Raw genomic sequence first — 13,417 nt, forward strand, 5'->3', positions numbered from 1 at the left:
GAAATTTAAAAAGAATGAATTTTTAATATAAAAAAATTGTGGTACATTTACACAATGGAATATCACACTGCTATAAAAAAGGAAGGATATCTTACCTTTTGCAATAAAATGAATGCACCTGGTGATTATTATGCTAAGTGAAACAAGCCCATCAGAGAAAGACAAATACCATATGATCTCACGTATATGTAGAATTTAATGAATAAAATATACTGATGAACAAAATAGAAACAGAGGCATAGACACAGGGAATAGACTGACAGCTATCAGACAGTAGGGGGAAGGAGGGCTGGATAAAAGAAGGTGAAAGGATTTGCTAAAGAACACGTGTACATAATTCATAGACACAGACAACAGTGTGGTGATAGCCAAAGGGAAGAGGCAGTGGGGGCTGGGAAGAGGTGGGCAAAGGTAGCAGGGGGACTGGGGACATCTGTAATAGTGTTAACTATTACAGTTAACACTATTAATAATAAAAATAAAGTAAAATAAAACATTTCTTGTCTTATTTTTTTCTATAAAATTTCTACCTTTGGAATACGTTAATGTTTGCTTATATAGTGAATTTATAACATATATAGAACAATTATTATATTAAGAATATTATGGTCAGAAAATTTTGGAGATTATTTATCTAAAAAATTACCCACAAAGTTGTTAGAAAGAATGGGAGATGATAGTTTGGGAGAAATGTAAGGGGAAAGAGGGTTTTAGTAAATCAGAGATGTGCGCACTTACTATATATAGAACAACAAATCAATCCATACTCTCATGCCAATTTTTATCATTTCAATGCTCAAAGACAACAAGCACATATTACAGTGCCAGAAATTATGTGTAATCCTCTCTCCTGGCCATGCTAGGGCAGCAGCCTCAGTGTTTTAACAACTCCCTCTGAAATTTTGATTCCCAGAGCTCCAACAAATCTGCCCTACCAAAGTGGGTCGTATCTTTATAAAAGAGGTAGAAAATAGTATGCAGAGTCATAGACCAAGTACTGCAGAGAATGAAAGGCAGATTTTCAATACTGAATAATCCTGTGAACATGTTGGGCCTTATACTGTGCTTTTAGAGCAGGTAAGAGAAAATATTATAGAAAGCTAACTCATTAGAAGTTTAATATACTGAAGATGGTGTTTTAATTTTGTGTTTGCTGAAAAGAAAAGATATAACTTTTGAGAAATCAATTCCTCTCTCACCGGGAGGAGTCTTATAACTATTTCACAATGAGCTATAACCAACAATTGCTATAAAAGTTTAGAGGATATATGCTTCTAAGATGATATAGCAGAGTAAAATTTGACAGTAGTTCATAAGTAATTAAGAATGATAAATTAAGTGAACTCTGAACATTCAGATAACCCATACCATCATTAAAAATAATATGAAAGTGGGAGAGAGAAGTGGGGGGAAAGTGGAGACAACTGTAATTGAAAAACAATAAAAAATAATTATGTAGATTAAAAATAATGGAAAAGCTAAAAACTCAGTGTTTTTTGCTAAAAAGAATATTTTTCTTTTCATGAAGTTTCAGATGTTGACAGAACATGTAAATAAGCATATTGTAGTGACAGTTGGAGAAGGAGCTAGTGTCAGAGAATTAGTGACCAAGGTTAGATAGTTGGAAAATCTTTTTATAAACATACCATTTGACCATAAATATAAATGAGATCTTAAAGAAATAAAGGATAGGTCCTTATAAGATGTTCATATTCAAGGGATAAAAGAAAATGTTAATAATTCAGGAAACTCATTATGAGTATTGTAAATAGTTGGGAAAGTATAAAGAAAAATGTTTAATGAAAACAGAGAGTAACAAGTTTCCAAATATATAAAGCAGTCAAAAACATTAAGTCAAATAGGGAACATGAAATTTTAAAACTGGATTGGACTGGATTTGCAGTGTGTCACTGATTATCATGTAATGAAAGATTTTTGAGTCCATGCAGCTAAATAGTTTTAGAAAGATGTATTTAAAAATACTAAATTAATATATTAATAATTTTAACTTGAGAATGAGAGCAAAAGTATAATGGTTTATGCTTTGTTAAATATAATTCACATAGTATAAAATTGACCCATTTTAAGTACACATTTCAACAATTATTATACTTGCATGGTTATGCAACTATCACCACAATTTTATTGTTTTTTTATATAAAAATAAATATGACAAGCTACACAACAGGTTGAAGATCCTTTTAAAAGGTACAGTTCATGAATCAGACTGTCTTTACTTTGGACAAAGGTTCAGTGCTGGGAACCCTTGTTAGGGAAAGAGTAGAGGAGGGAAAAACGACAGAAACACAATTTAAATGTTTCAACAGCTTAGTAAAAAAAAAAAAAAAAGTGAATTGCTGCAGGCATTTGCACATTTTAACCCCTGCTCTAACAACTAGGATTCTTTCTATCACTATTTAAATCCAAGAGTCAGCTCTTTGGAAAGCTGAATATCTCATGCCAGCCACAGAAATGTGTGAAAAACAGGTGAGCAAGAAATTGAATATATTCAGATCTCTCTTAGGTAACAGTAATTTATTTTTTCTTAATTTTCTTATTTTCACTTTTCATTGGGTCATTATCCCAGATATAACTAAGAGTGCTAGTGCATTCTGCCTCATTCTCTTGGGCCCCCTGTGTAAAAATTCAACACTTTCAGGCAGGATGAGTGGATTTAATGGTGAGAAATGAAAAAGTCTGCTACAATTCAGTCCTAAAGTTAACTGAGTTAGTCATTTGTAGTTTGTAGATGCTTTAGGTAATTTCTTTTGTCACAATAATGCTTATAGAAAGAGGCAAGTCAAACAACAGTATGTTTCTCTTTGTTGGGACAGGGCATGGTCTTTTAGAATGCAGTTTTCTGTCTCTCCTATTCCCTCTTTTCTTCTCTCCTTCCCTCTGTCTCATATCATGACACTAGAAATGGGCATAAGAAGAATAAAGAAAAAGAGGAGTGCGGTATTTAGGACATTGAGTTAATATAGCATTTTAATCTACAAGCAGGATTCATGTTGTTGAATTGACTATTATTTGAAATGAAATCCAGTAACACTAAGCATTGGGTAGCATACAATTTTAACTCAGAGTTTCAAATCACCTACTGCTGTGTTAGGCACAGGGGAGAACTTAAGAACTATAAAAACCATGTCCATCTGACCTGTGTCCCTATAAACTAGGCAGGAGTGTACAGTTCAGCAAACAACTATTTTATAATTTGTTTGGCTAGTAAGAATTTTTGTGAATAAACAATGGCCACACTAAATTACTTAAAGTGTATCCTCTCCTTGTAATATGAACTTAATTGTATTGTAATATAAATTCTAAATTTTGGGAAAAGTTTGATTTCCAATAAACTGCAATATTTCCTATTTCTCTTATATTACTGTTTTTCTTTCCAGTGGCTTTTCATTTAGAATGACTAAAACTGCATGATTTACATCCACTTGACTCTAAACCACACTCTTATTTTAAATCATTTTCATCATCAGAAAAAGAAAATTTATTCCCATTTACACCAATAGACTTCTGTCTCTATGAATTTGTGTTAACTGGACATTTCATATGAATGGCATACATTATATGAGGTCTTTTGTGTCAGGTTTCTTTCACTTAGTATAATGTTTTGAGGTCCCTCTATATTTTAGTATAAGTATTTATAATTTTTGAAAAACAAAATCAGTCAAAATTGAAATTATGTTTATTTTCTTAAAATGCCTATAATGCAAGAGGAAGAGAATAGTTACTTGGATGTTATTTTATATTAATACATTTTATATTATATTAATACATAAGCAAGAGCACAAATGTTCAGATCCAACCACTTAATAAAACAATTCTTGGCTCATTCCTTTCCTAACAGAGATTTATATGGAAAATTCTCAGGATTGTAATCCTGGATTTCCATGAATGACTCAGATTCCACAAGCCCGAGCTCATGCTGTGCCTGACCAGGAGATAATTCATGCACCATTTGGCCTAATACTCACCATATCCCTTTGGGGGTTGCCCTGTCTCTAAGACTTGTGAAAATTTACTTAATTACATGGATCTTGAGTTTTCATTTACTAAATAAGTAAATGAGATCTTACTAAATAAGATGTGGAGAACAAATACTACAAATTTCTTTCCTAGCTCTACCATCATTATTATCCAAAGCATGTCGCAAATTAAGTAAAAGTAATTATAATAAAATGTGCAAATAATTATTCAAGAGAGAAACCTTCCTTTATTGATAGAATTTTTGTTTTAACTGTATGATAATTTATTTTCTTTTATTTATATTGCCTTTGTGTACTCATAACATAAGAATAGACATATGAAATGTAGAACTAAAGAAATATTTTTAGAAAACTTGCTTGGGAAAGGAAGGAGAGGAATAAGAAAAACAAACACTGGGGCGGTCATCACATAAATGAATCCCAGCTTTCTCTTTCTCTTTGAAATAAAAGGGCAAAAAAAGGCTTTTAAAATCAATTTATGCTCAATTATATTAATTTTATATCCAATTTTTTCTGCTGCTGTATCATGGGGCATAAAACGATCTCATCTATATGTGGAACCTAATCAACAAAACAAGCAAGCAAAATATCACCAGAGACACTGAAATTAAAAACAATTTGGCAATAACCAGAGGAGAGGGGGGAGAGGGATAATGGGGGAAAATAGGGGAAAGGCCATCAAGGAACATGTGTAAAGGACACATGGACAAAGCTAAAGATGGTAGGTTCAAAGGTGGGAGGCAAGGATGGATGGGGCAGGGGGCCATGGTGGGGTGAAAATGGAGATAACTGTACTTGAGCAACAATAAAAAAATTCCATGCAGCAAAAGTACTCATTCCCAAATTATAGTAGGCATATGTGTTCTGTCTAATAGCTATTAAGACTTGTAATTCTCCAAAGTGCGTCTAATTATTGTGATCTCTGTCACAAAATCTCAACAGCAAAATTTCTGCTCACTCACACAATAATCATGTTCTACAACTCTACAAAGGAGGTGTGGTGTGATGGTGGTCCTCTCTGTGTTCCTCCAGATCCACAGTTGATTGCTCAGCATCCACTCCATGTACTCCTGAAGGTTGACTTAAAGGAACTACATCACCTTCATCTTTATTTTCCCTAATTTGTAGGTATTATCCATTTCTTAAAAATATCTGAATAAGGAAAGCAATTGAGAGAATTAAGCTTGAGTAATGAGGATAGGATCTTTTTGGCAAGAGTGTGAGTAGAAATGAAAATAAAATGAGTTACAGGTGATTGGAGTAAAAAGAACAGACACTTCCTATGCATCTTCATACCTTAATTTAGACCCTTTTATAAATACAGCACTCTGCTTTCGTAGCTCTGAATTCTTTTCTTCCTATATATTATCACACATTCTCTAAGCCTGTCCTTTTTGTTTACTATGAGAATTGCTTTTGCTTCTAATACATTCTGAAGATAATAACCTAAAGCCATATCTGCAAGTCCATTCTTTTTTTCTTGCAACACATTGCATATACCCTAAATTTAACTTATATGATTTATTGCTATTTTTGTTTGATAAATATGTCTCTCTAGATTGTGAACTTTCTAGACATAGGGCATCAATTTACTCTGTATAAGAAAAAGACAGTGTAGTTAATTATAATATAGGGGATTCTGACATACTTACTGAATCATATCTCCTAAGGAATTTACATGGAACATGTGAATTCAATAAAAATTTAATAACATACTTAAATATATATTTCTTTAATTCTGGAGACAACATGGTATATTGGTATGAGCCAGATTCTGTTGTCAGACTGGAGGTGATACCAGCTTTGATCTTTGTTTGCTGTGTAACCATGGGTGAATCAAATACTTCTATGCCTTAGTTTCCTTATCTGCAAAAATTAGGATAACAATAACATTTAGGGTTGTTATGAGAATTAAATATGTTAATGTATGTAATACACTTAAAACAGAGGTTAGCACATAATCACTTCATTGTTTCTGGTCAATTTTGATCACTCTGGATCCTATAAACAATGTCTAAAAAGCTGAGTGAAGACAACTTACTATGATATATTACAACCGGGCAAACTCTGTATGTTAAGATTGAATCATTTCATTATTTACATCTAAAACATCACATACATACCCTTACACATAATAGACACACTACTCACTGTGAACAATGGTAATACAAGGATTTAGGAAAACAGCTCAAAAAGATCTGAGGCTGAGCCCATGCTTCCTGAAATACTCAGTATCATACACAAAAAAACTAAAAGCAAAATTATTTTTCACAAATTCAAAGATTATTTTACATGTATAAATTAATCCCTAATCTTGTGTATGTGACTTGTTTGTTTTAGAACCATACAATGACCTTTGTAAATTAATTCAGAGATATAAGACAGTACAATTCCCTCACCTTCCAAATCCTAATATTTTATATTTAGTGATAATATTACCTCAAGGGGGTGACACCTACAGAAAATTATAATAATGAAAAGCAAAATAAATATTAATCTTTTTTATAATATGGTATAATATTATATTATATTTATTATATTACATTATATTATATTTATTATATACTATAATATGTGACTATGAGTAAATTATTAAAACATGGGAAAGTATTCTTAACATAAGGTCTTTTAATTTTTTATGTATTGATTTTATTTTGTTTTTTTGATATTTATGGTGTTTTTAAATATATTTTATTGATTATGCTATTACAGTTGTCCCATTTTACCCCCTTATCCCCTCCACCCTGCACACTCCTTTCCACCTACATCCCCACCCCTTAGTTCATGACCATGGGTCATACATATAAGTTCTTTGGCTTCTACATTTCCTATACTATTCTTAACATCCCCCTGTCTACTCTGTACTTACCATTTATGCTACTTATTCCTTCTACTTTATCCCCCATTGCCCCCACCACTAATAACCCTGCACGTGATCTCTATTTCTGTGATTCTATTCCTGTTCTAGTTGTATATCTACTTTGTTTTTTTTCTTAGGTTCAGTTGTTGATAGTTGTGAGTTTGTTGTCATTTTACTGTTCATAGTTTTTAATGTTTTTCTTAGATAAGTCCTTTTAACATTTCATATAATAAGGGCTTGGTGATGATGAACTCCTTTAACTTGACCTTATCTGGGAAGCACTTTATCTGCCCTTCCATTCTACATGATAGTTTTGCTGTATAGAGTAATCTTGGAGGTAGGTCCTTGCCTTTCATGACTTGGAATACTTCTTTCCAACCCCTTCTTGCCTGCAAGATTTCTTTTGAGAAATCAGCTGATAGTCTTATGGGAACTCCTTTGTATGAACTGTTACCTTTCCTCTCAATGCTTTTAAGATTCTCTTTATCCTTATCTTTAACCTTGGGTAATATAATTATGATGTGCCTTGGTGTGTGCTTCCTTGGGTCCAACTGCTTTGCAACTCTCTGAGCTTCCTGACCTTCCTAGGAGTCTATTTCCTTTGTCAGATTGGAGGAGTTCCCCTTCATTATTTTTTCAAATAAATTTTCCATTTCTTGTTCTTCCTTTTCTCCTTCAGGCACCCCTATGATTTGGATGTTGGAACATTTAAAGATGTCCTGGAGGTTCCTAAGCCTCTCCTCAGGTTTTTGAATTCTCATTTCTTCACTCTGTTCTGGTTGAATGTTTATTTCTTCCTTCTACTCCAAACTGTTGATTTGAGTCCCAGTTTCCTTCCTGTCACTGTTGGTTCCCTGTATATTTTCCTTTTTTCACTTCTCATAGCCTTTACATTTTCCTCTATTCTGCAACTATACTCAGCCATTTCTGTGAGCACCCTTATTACCAGTGTTGGGAACTGTGCATCTGATAGGTTAGCAATCTTTTGTCACTTAGTTGTATCTTTTCTGGAGCTTTGATCTGTCCTTTCATTTGGGCCATTTTTTTTTTGTCTTGGGATGCCTGTTATGTAGTAAGGGGCAGAGCCTTAGGTATTCTCCAGGGCAGGGCAACCCAAGTCACTACTACGTTGTGGCACTGTATGTGGGGGAGGGATCCAAGAGGTACCAATGCTGCTTGCTCAGCTGTTGGCTGGCTTTTAATCACTTCCCCCACTACCCACAAGCAAATTGGACCCTTCTGGTGCTGATTTCTGGGTGGGTGAGTTTGTGTATGTTCTAGGACCCTGTGGGTCTCTCCAACAAATTCACCTGTAGGGCTAAGGGTTTCTCCGACCACTGCAACCCCACAGGTTTTTTCTGTCAGAGGCTTTGAGGCTTTGTTTCCCTGCACTGAAACCCTGGATTGCGTGGTCTGTCTCACTCTCCAGTCATTCCTCCCAGTTTATCTGAACGCCAATGTGGGACCACCCAGTTGGCCAGACACTGCCTTACTTTGAGTCCTCACCACCCAGCTGCCCACCTCTGCCTCTCCTATCAGTCTGGATGAATGTTTCTTCTTTAACTCCTTGGTTGTCAGACTTTCATACAGTTTGATTTTCTCAGTTCTGGTTGTTTTTTGTTTTTTAAGTTTTTGTTGTCTTTCTTTTGGTTGTTCAAGGAGGCACAGTGTATCTACCTATGCCTCCATCTTGGCCAGGGCTAAATACTAGTCTAACTAGTTATTTAAATTTTTTACATGAACACAATAGTGACAAAGTTATGATCAATTGCTAAGAGTATAATTTGGAAGAATACATTAGAAAACAAAATTTGACTTCTTCATATGCTCTTTAATTACTGCATAACTATAAGAATATTGTTTAGTAGTGATGTGAGCCAAAAATAATCTCAAATTATAAATAAGGATGTGCTGATGTACATTATGTGCTTTCATATCACCAACTTTTTTTTATTGTTGTTCAAGTACAGTTGTCTCAATTTTCCTGCCACAATTTTCCCCCACCCCAACCACCCCCACCAGCCACCCTCACTCCTGTTCCTTTGGTTTTGTCCATGGTTCCTTTATACATGTTCCTTGACAACCCTTCCCCTTCTTTCCCCTTTTATCCTTCTCTCTCCTTCCCTCTGATTACTGTCAGTTTGTTCTTTATTTCAATGTCTAATGGAGCTGCCTTTTGACCTGGCAATTCCACTGCTGGGATTATACCCTAAGAATTCTGAAACACCAATTCAAAAGAACCTATGCATCCCAATGTTCATAGCAGCACAATTTACAATAGCCAAATGCTGGAAGCAACCTAAGTGCCCATCAGTAAATCAGTGGATCAAAAAACTATGGTACATTTACACAAAGGAATTCTATGCAGCAGAAAGAAAGAAGGAGCTCCTACCCTTCATAACAGCATGGATAGAACTGGAGAGCCTCATATTACCAACTATTATTCATTAAATAGAAATTGAAAAATGTTGATGCTAACTATGGGTTAATTTTTTTAATTCTTTTTATATAAAGTAACTTCTGGGACTTTTCTGTTTTTCTTTCACCCTAACAGATAATGCATTTATGTTTCAATGAAGATTTCTAAAGGCTTAAAGAGATAAATTTTGAGCGAGTCAGAAGAATACAATTTATTTTATGTCTAAAATTCTTCTGGGATTTCTCTGAGTTGAGTAAATGGATCTTAAAAATGAATCTGTAGTGACTGAGTTTATTTTACTAGGATTTTCTGGACAATGGGAACTTTGTATATTCTTCTTTTCAGCATTCTCCTTGATCTATAGTGCTGTTGTGTTGGGAAACGTTCTCATTATGGTTACAGTAACATTTAGCTCCACCCTTCATTCTCCCATGTACTTTCTACTTGCAAACCTCTCTTTTTTGGACATGTGCCTCTCCACTGTCACCACCCCCAAGATGATCACAGGCTTGCTCACTGAACACAAGACCATCTCCATATGGGGCTGCATGACCCAGATGTTTTTTATGCACCTTTTTGGGGGTGCTGAGATGACTCTTTTGATAGCCATGGCCTTTGACAGATATGTAGCCATATGTAAGCCCCTGCACTACAGGACAATCATGAACCACAGGTTGCTTGGTGGGTTTGTGATACTTTCATGGATAATTGGTTTTGCACACACCATGAGCCAGATGTTATTATTGGTGAAATTGCCTTTTTGTGGCCCCAATGTTGTGGACAATATATTTTGTGACCTTCCCCTTGTGATTAAGCTTGCTTGTATAGAAACATATACCCTGGAATTATTTGTCATTGCTAACAGTGGGTTGCTCTCATTGATCTGTTTCATTCTTCTGCTTATCTCCTACATGGTCATCCTGGCCACTGTGTGGCAAAGATCATCTGGAGCACTTTCTAAGGCTCTGTCCACATTGTCTGCACACATCATTGTAGTCACTCTGTTCTTTGGACCTTGTATCTTTATCTATGCCTGGCCATTCAATAGTTTTGCAGGCAATAACATCCTTTCTGTATTTTACACTGTTATTACACCCTTACTAAACCCTATTATTTACACCCTGAGAAATCAGAAAATGCAAGGGGCCATGAGAAAATTATGGTTCCTACTTATTAGCTCCACACAGAACTTCTAGATTTAAGCAGTATATAATACAGCTTTCACATACTATGCTAACAGAACTTGAATAGATTATATACAATATATGGTTTTACTCTTGTGGTGTTAAAATGTTAATCAATGGAGAAAAATTAATAATAAAATATTTTTAATTTACACAAAGCAGTTATAACACATTATGATAATTAACAGCCTGCAGCAAAATAGGCATAAAATTACTGACTACTTTTACATAGACATTCAGGTATATTTACTAGTAATGAAATACATATTAAAAATGTGGTAAATATTATTATAGGTGATTTTAATAGATACAGATTTTTACTGACATTCATAAATTTACACAATTAAATGAGGTACCATTGCAAATAATGATTGAAATAATGTCACCAATAATGGGAAAAATATGATTCTAATCTCTTAAACCAATGAGAGAAAACATAAGAATAAATAATTAAATTTGAAAGTATAATGAATATAAGCTGCCAGAGTGAATATGTGATACCAGAAGGGGGAAAACTAATGGAAAGACAATTTCAGTATAACTATAGAGAGTATCCTTAGAACCAAATGCTTCCAGAAATATTATAAGTATTCACAGCTGACTTTCAAACCTCTATAAATAAAAGTAGAGGCACACTTCTTGATTTTACACAATATATCATGTAACTGTCCAAGTGCTTTATGTAAGGCTACAGTTAAATTTGCCTCTTGCAGGCTTGTGGTCCTTATTATAACTATAAGCTAAATCTGATTTGCTTGGAAGTGTTGATGAGGGGGTAGTGCATGCTTAATTGGGAATCCCACACTCATTGTTGGTTAATTTTAAATATTCTCTCCTAATTCAAGATAAAACATTTCTTGTATGCTCTAGTCAATAGCTTTGTAACTGATGCTAAACCACCAATAAATTCTTTCTGTCTTCAATGTTTTCTCTATAAACATCTAGAGTGATGTCATTAAAATACCATTCTCAATGTCTTTCTCAACTAAAACTATTTCATGCATTAAGACTTAAGTCCATACCCTTAACTGGACTTAAAAATCCTTCATAATATGGCCTAACCCTGGAATTTTGTTTCAAAATACTCTTTTTCACAATGTTAGAGTCACACTGACCTTCTTTCAAGTTCTTAAAGCATCAGCATCTTCTTAACTTAGGAGTTTTTCCAGGCTGTTCCCTTCACTAGGAATAATCTACCACCTCTTTACTGAGCTAACTCCCTATTAGAACACAGGACCCATTTTAGGACACATTTCCTGTATATCCTTGGACAGTTTATATTTATTTATGTCACTTATTTGTAGCATGATGCAATTTCTATTTTTTGCATAAATTATGGTAGTAATTATTTGTGTGATTCTAGGTTAAATTCAGCTTTCTTTTTAAGTTATAAGTTCCACATACCTTCAATATCTAGCACACATATTGGCACACAGCAGTTTATACATACTTATTGAATGGACTTAAAAACATGAAATAACTATATTCTAGCACAATATTACTCAATTAGACCTACAACTAAGAAATGCATGCACCTCTATTGTGAGATATTACATGTTAAAAAGATAAAAGATTAAAGCACACAAGGACAAATGTTGCTTATTTATTTCAGTAATTGAATTTCAGAAATTAGATCCTTTTAATTAAATCAAGAGAATTGAGTATATGTAAAATTTAAGTCAAATGGAGAAGAAATAAAGGAAGTTCACTTATGTTTACTATAGCATTATTTACAATAGCCAAGATTTGGAAGCAGCCCAAGTGTCCATCAGTAGATGATTGGATAAAAAAAAGCTGTGGCAGATTTACACAATGGAATTCCTCTTGGTTGTAAAAAAGAAAGAAATCTTACCTTTTGTGAAAGCAAGGATGGAACTGGAAAGCATTATGCTAAGTGAAATAAGCTAGTCAAAGAAAAAACTTTTTAAAGTTTTAAAAAACAAAGCAAGTTCAGAATATTTGCTAAAAGAAATTATATAAATGGTAAATAAAAAATTCAGTCTTACATTGTAGTTAAAGGAATCATAACAATGAATAAAGTAAAATATATATACAGTGGTGGATGAAATTATACTTCAGCTGATAAAAGATTAGGTAAGATTTTTTTGTCTGTCATAGAGCACATTGAAGATCCTGAACCTCTCCTGTTACAAAACCTCTTAAATTGCTACAATCATTTATAATAACTGTTTAAATCTATTAAAGATTCTAAAAGAAAGTAAAAAATCATGCCTGGTCCCATCTTGAACTTTATTCCAGGAATATAAAACACCACTGACCTATTGCCCACTCTGAGAACATCTACAAAATACCACTGCCTAGAGATCCTTCAAATTTGGGACAGCACTGGGAACTGGGCTTTGAGCTTGGTCAGAGATGGAGATTGATGGTAGGCCATTTTGAGGGATCCAATTTTTTAACAGGATAAAGCTATAATAAAGCCTGCTTGGCAAAAACAGGAAAAAATGTCTATCTCAAATTTGATTCTTGGTGGAGATGAAAATAAACGCTTCCCTAACAAGGATTTGGTTTGTCATTACATTTTTTGTATGTTCTGTCACATCTGGGTGAGAAGTCTCTTTTAACTTGGTACTGAAGGGTGTGGGCTCAGGGTCTGGCAGACTAAACACAAATATTCACTAAAAAAAGTGCTCCTTGAGAACAGATTATACTGAGCTCTCTCCATAAGTTTTTAAAAATAAAAACTTACAATAGAAATCACATGATGAATATGCAGTAGCCACAACATAAATGAGAGTCAGGAGAAAGTGAAAAAAACAATGCACAGAATGGAAGAAAATATTTCTAAATCACATATCTGATAAGGGACTTGTGTCTAGGATACACAAAACACTCTTTCAATTATAGGATAAAAAGGCAAATAACACAATTAAAAATGGGCAAAGGATCTAAATAGATGTCTCCAAGCAGATATACAAATGGTCAATAAGTGCAT

The 13,417-nt window shown here is 33.9% G+C and overlaps 1 protein-coding gene across 2 annotated transcripts; it reads left to right on the plus strand.

The window, feature by feature from the left end:
- Positions 1–989: 989 nt before the first annotated feature.
- Positions 990–12,234, plus strand: LOC114490340 (olfactory receptor 4L1-like). 2 transcript variants are annotated; one of them, XM_036031230.1, is made up of 2 exons: positions 990–1,077; positions 9,413–12,234. In XM_036031230.1, the coding sequence occupies exon 2, from the start codon at positions 9,535–9,537 to the stop codon at positions 10,471–10,473; it is 939 nt and encodes a 312-aa protein (XP_035887123.1). In that variant the 5' UTR covers positions 990–1,077; positions 9,413–9,534; the 3' UTR covers positions 10,474–12,234. The 2 variants fall into 2 exon arrangements, with proteins under 2 accessions (XP_035887123.1, XP_035887131.1); XM_036031238.1 differs by lacking the exon at positions 990–1,077 and adding an exon at positions 7,145–7,195.
- The last annotated feature ends 1,183 nt before the right edge of the window (positions 12,235–13,417 follow it).

Source organism: Phyllostomus discolor, chromosome 1 (assembly GCF_004126475.2).
Source record: "Phyllostomus discolor isolate MPI-MPIP mPhyDis1 chromosome 1, mPhyDis1.pri.v3, whole genome shotgun sequence".
NCBI classification, from domain to species: domain Eukaryota; kingdom Metazoa; phylum Chordata; class Mammalia; order Chiroptera; family Phyllostomidae; genus Phyllostomus; species Phyllostomus discolor.